Here is a 6,007-nt window from a genome sequence, read left to right as displayed (position 1 = left end):
CACTTACGCCTGCAAAATGTGCATGGCTGGGCTGTTTGTCTCAGTTTGAAACAAAATATCATCCTGCAGCTGTGTGCATCCCTCCATTCAGGATGCAGTTTCAGGCTCTGTGCTGGAACAGCCATACCAAACCACATGGTTCTTTACCTTGGTGCATGTTAAACCAGTAGGCACTTAAAGTTGTGTTTGGAAATTTACCCTAACATCTTCAGAGCAGCACTTTGTCCTACATTTCTAACAGTTTTCTGGGACTATTGACTGGATCACAAATCTTTTTCTCCCACCTTACAAGGCAGCAAATGCTCAGGAGTGTTTAAAAAGCTTTCAAGCTTGCTCCATTTGTTCTTATTCCTAAGTGCAGATGTGATGATTAAATCTGCACTKTATGCGTCTGAATCCACACTGAACATGCAGCTTTCTGGAAAGGTACCTGACTGAGACCYCCAGATCTTTACAGTCAGGGACTTTTGTCTGTTTGTGTGGGTGCTCTTCTGAAATCTTTATTCCTCATGRTTAGGGAGCAAGCCAGTAGCTGATGATCTTGTGACATCTTGTGATTTGCCTTCAGCATCAGTTTGTGGCCAAGGATGCAGAAGATCCAGGATGTGATACAACAGCCATGCCAAGACCTCTCAACAACTGGTATTTCGGGACTGGTATTTTGGGAGGGCAGCAACTGCGTATGAGCCAACACTGGTMTCTCTGTTGGACACCCACATGTGGTTTCAGCACATGTTGCTCACATTTGGTTATGGCTGGCGCTGCTCTTGCATTTGAGATGGAACTGCTGGCAAAATAAAGACGTCAAGTCCACCTCAGTTCCATCACGTGTTTAGATGCTGAACTCCTGCTGAAATAAATGGAAGTGAGGGGTGGAAACACTGTTTGGAAGTGGACTTCACTGACACTAGGAAGTAAAGGGTGGTGGGAAAGGAGATGCAAGTTTGCAAGGAGTAAGTGTGAGCATAAAAATGAAATGAACTTCGAGGTGAGAAGTACAGTGATTTTGTTAGTGCCCCCAAAATAAGAATATTGTACTGTTTAGAGATTTCTWGACTAAAATTCACTTTGACAATGGATTATTGTGTTTCTTCCTATGTTCTTCATGAAAGTYRGCAYTCCCTGGTAAATGGCAGCACTTCCATGCTATGCAGCATGACTTGAGGCAGCAAAATCTGTCCCTAATACCAGAGTTAAGCAAACTGTTAAAATTAGGAACTAAACCAAATGCCCAGATCTCCTCCCCAAACTCAAACGAAACCTTTCTTTGAGGTTCAGGAATGTTTGGTTAACTTTAAATAAAACAATGTTGTGYTTCTACACATCCTGCTTTTGGTGAAGACTCCAAGCAGAAACACAAAAATATAGCAGGCACATCTGTGTTTRCACTATTTCTGGCCCAGCTGAAACCAGGAAACACTGGAAATCTCACAAAATCAGCTTTGCCTCACAGACTACCCAGCTACCAGGTTCTGCTGCTGTTGCCCCACAGAATACAATGTAACTCTTGCACATAACTATTTATTATTAATTTTTCAACAAATAACTGCGATAAACAAGTTTCCCAGACAATCAGACATATGAACCCCCCATTTTTACTCAACTGTGGCAGCATACCATACAGCTCCCTTATACTCCTGTTATGCCCCTTCTTACTGAGTCACTGGTGTAGTTGCATAAAGACAAAATGTCTCTTGTGGTGCATGACAAGAAACCAAAGCACATCATAACAAAAGATAACAAACCAGGCATACGCATGTTGTGCTTCATATTTGGTTTGTGGCTAATTTAAAATATGTTATCCTAAATTTTACTGCTTGGTATCTCTTTGACAACTCCCTTCCTTGGATTTGTAGAGCATAAATATGAGGACAACAGCATTGTTTTAGAGGAAAATATTTGACCGTATAAAATTGCCCTGCATTTCAGGGCAAAAATTTTTAAAGCACTTTTGTGTACCAGATTTTTGCAAATCTGCAAACTCATATTTAAAGGAACATTTAATGTTATTGCTAGAAACTATATCACTGTCAGCAAAACATAATACAGACACCCTGATTACCCAGCTATCTCCTCGACCGCAACAAAGCCATCCCAAATGGTACAGTACCACAGCTTCATGCTTGCTAGCCAGATTTATTATATTTTCCAGATTCTAACAAGACACATATTAAGAAATGCATGTTAATCATTGTCCTAATGAGAACAATATGCAGTTAGCATTTAKAGTGTCACACAAAAAATACAGAAGGCGAGTACAGAATAAATGCACTCTAAATTCAAGGAAACCCAATCCTTCTTTCCACCAGTGCACTTCAGTGAAATCGGCCTCTCCAAGAGAAATTTTTAATGAACTAGCTAAATTTTAACTGATATGTATATGYGCTTTCATTAGGCATGGGGCTAAGTAAAATGCCATTCTGACCACCACTGTGAAAGCAAAATAACCACTGTCCYACTTGCTTACGTACGAAAAGCTGTGAGTATATAAAGCACTAAAAGCCTGCCCAGCATCTCTCCTCTGGAGACACCACACTTCCCAGTGTTGTACTGTTTACAGMCAGATGACTTCTGGAGCAAACAATGACCCCACACATGAAAGAGGACAAGAATCTGTCTTTAAATTTATTTGCAAATAATAAAAAGCATACCTTACAGAACAAATCAGTTAATCTCATTTGGTAAAAGTGCAAAATCCATCACTGTTTCATACTTCTGAGAGTTTCAAAGGTGCATGAAGGTTTGGTTTGAATTTTCTAACGCAAGATATGTGAACTTCCGCGCTTTTTTGGGATGAAACACCAAATAAAACAGGCATCAATGGAGTGGGTGCAMAAGAAAGCAAGATTTTCATGTCTGCTTAGACTGCAGTGCCTCACTGTCACACCACACACAGGACATCTAAACCTGTGCCCTCCCACTCCTTCCTCCTGCACAGGTCACATGGCTCTGTCTTTCACTCCATCCAGACCACCAGGCACTATGGGAATGCTGATTCAGCTTTTACTGTGCACTCAGAACGGCTCTTTTCCTTAAAATCTCCCTGGAATTACAAAGGTGTAAAAGGTGTTTCCACACCCTGAGTGAAGACTTTCGAAAATAGTTACAAAACATTGAATCATTTTAGAGTGCAGTACCTTTTAATCCCTTTGCATAGGTTAAAACTAGTATTGCCTTGAAAAGTGAGTGCTGAAGTAAAATGTGACTGAAAAAGGTCTCATCACACCCTGGAAGCCTTCCCCAAAAGGGTAATAAATGCATAAAAACTTTGGCCTACTCTTTTTGAAGGTRTACCTCTCCCTCCTTCCCTTCCTTTCATACCATTCTCCCAAGAAACAGRAAAGTATTTTTTGCATGTCAGCTAGCATGAAAAAAGCTTCTCCAGTTTCTCTTCAGAAAAAACAAAAATTAGCTCAAAAATTTATTATCAGCTTCCTGAAGAGCAGAAAGGGAAAAAAAAAAACCCAACCAAAACACAGCACAAAGCAAAATAAAACCAAAAGAACAAATTTCCACAATTTTGACGTATATTGTTTAAAATGGTATTTTTCACTCAGGGATGAGGTTTTGTGCAGGTTATYTTTCCCTTCAAGTCTCCAGAAGTAAAAACAACAACAAAATATAGCTTTTTCTTCTAGACAGTACCACTTGCTGCCATCTGCTTATGCTTTGACTTCTTGAAAAAAAAATTAAATCTTTGCAAAAGGAGAATCAACCTTAAATAAATAGTATCTAGAAATATTATCTTAAGAGCAACTATATAACACTGCAAGTGCATCACTGAACAGATTAACATGATTGAAGGAGACCTTTTGTGTTACATATTTTATTCAGTTATATGCTTATCTTCTCTTTCAAATGAAAACTTACAAATTGCAAAAAGAACAACGATTAGCTTAAAAAATCAGCTTAGATGTCAACAACTGACTACAAATAACCATTCTTTTGGCTAACAAGTGTTTGCCCAGGGCAGCCARTGTCCATAATCAGCATTCATCTTTCATCCTTGTCAGCTGGGCTGTCTGGCAGGTGCTGGGTGGGGTGAACACCGAGGGGTCTGCGATGCCAAGGTGGATATCAAAGAAGCGAGTGGAGGTTGTCACGCTGTAGTTCTTGGTGTAGGTTTCCTGCACGGGGTAACAGTCTTTGACGGTGTAAACACCGACCCAGGATTCCGCTGCAACCAAGCACAAATGTGACGGGAAAAGATGAATGTGTCACAATAATGTCAATGTTTTTTTAATTCATTCCTTCTGTTTAACATTGTATATTCAGCTCCTCATTATTGAGGTTTTTTTCAAGTTCATATTCTTTTCAAACACTTCTAGCAATTCATTATCTCAACCACGCTCAGTGCTGATCTCCTCCAGGTATGTGATGTAGCAAGTCTATCCCTTTTTTAACTTCAGTTTAATTCCACAATGTGCTAATCTCAGAGGTGYTCCTTTGCTCTCTTTCCCCCTTGCTCTCTGCCATCACCTCTACCTTCTCTTCTGCTATTTAGGCAGTGTCAGTAACACCACTGAAATGGTTTCCTTTGGATACCCTTTGCTTTTATCTCTCTTTCATTAACCTCACAGACACTTTCTGTGATCGGTCTTTACCCCTTCAATTGTGCTCCATCCTGTWGTTTTAGGCATTTCAGATCTCTTGATAGCAGAAACTCATGATGCTAAAATTACCTACTGTGATCATAAATCAGTTCCCCTGAGGGATGCCTGTAATGAATTTTTCTAGTCCCAAGGATGCTTATTTTCTCCCACCCAGCAGCAATCACACACACCTATTTTCTTTCCTTCCAATACTGTGTCATATGCTGTACCATTACCACAAATAAATAAGCAGTGACATGAAACACRCATGCTGTATCTAAAGAAAGAGTAAAATTTAAGCAATATTTAAACATACCAAATTAGAGCATGCTAATATACCAAAAACATTCTGACCTCAATTAATATGGCCTTGAGTATAAAAGAAATKGAGGCACCTTTTACTTCTCAAGTCTTCTCTCAGAATTTTGAATAAAAAATCATGGTTAAATATGATGCTAGCAAAGTAGCTTGTATCTCCCCTCAAACTTTTTTAATTTTAAAAGAAATGTAACTTCTAGAATCCAAACTAGTATTAGGTGAAAGGTACATAGGTAGATACATTAGGTTTAAGAATGATCATACAGAAAAGCATTGGAGATACAAAATAATACAGAAAAAAAAAAGCCAACACACCATTAATTAAATGTATCTGGATATAAAGTTCCCCAAAATTCCAAAAATATCAGATCTGAAAAAATAAATAGTTCTTGGAGGGAGTGATAATTTGCCTCTCATGGAATACCAGAAGATATATCAACCTAGTTACAGARCTCTAATGGTCTTATCCTTTATTCTCTACTTCATTTGTTCTACTTTTATTCAAGAGATAAATATTTTCCTCTAGCTAAATGCTCAAGTTCATAACCAGCCTATATATTAGATGTCTATAACCATAAGTATTGCATTAGCCAAATAGTCCCCTAAATTTCACAGAGGTTTTAAAATTATTTTTACAGTTGTCTGGGTCATCAATAAACCACAGATGAAATTGAATCCAAAGTGCAAATAAATTGCTATGTATTCAAAATCTAACATACTGTACCTTGGAAAATTCAGCCTCCTTTCTTATATGAWGCAAGTATTCAGCCTCCAAATGCTGAACTAAGCCTTGTGAGCAGGTATTTCTTACCATTATAGAGGATAACAAAATTTAGGCACATATTAAGGATTTCAGTGGCTGCAGAACCACGTGGAGACAAACACTGACACCTGCTTTGTTTCTATTTTGCAGACTCTACTTTGTGTATGCCCCTAATTATAGCATCAGTTCTTCTCTAGATAAAGTTTGGATACAGGCTGCCAGATCCAGACACAAAATGAGGCTGCCAAACTCTGTATGATACGAAATAAAAGACAATCAAGTCCCTTGGACATATTTAATCCTGATGAGATATGAAACATTTTCTTAATAAAAT

General features: G+C 38.5%; 1 protein-coding gene across 1 annotated transcript in view; it reads right to left on the bottom strand.

Annotated features, from left to right (window-relative positions):
* Positions 1-1,545: 1,545 nt before the first annotated feature.
* Positions 1,546-6,007, bottom strand: part of EPDR1 (ependymin related 1) — a 31,336-nt gene continuing 26,874 nt past the window's right edge. Inside the window, exon 4 of the mRNA XM_057376964.1 lies at positions 1,546-4,177. Coding sequence (XP_057232947.1) covers positions 3,987-4,177 — 191 coding nt within the window. The 3' untranslated portion in view covers positions 1,546-3,986. The remainder of the gene's footprint in view (positions 4,178-6,007) is intronic.

The sequence above is a fragment of the Malurus melanocephalus genome, unplaced genomic scaffold, assembly GCF_030028575.1.
Source record: "Malurus melanocephalus ecotype Western Australia unplaced genomic scaffold, MMel_1.1 scaffold_297, whole genome shotgun sequence".
Lineage (NCBI taxonomy): Eukaryota > Metazoa > Chordata > Aves > Passeriformes > Maluridae > Malurus > Malurus melanocephalus.
The sequence above is the reverse complement of the archived record's forward strand: the minus strand, read 5'-3'. Positions and strand labels throughout refer to the sequence as shown.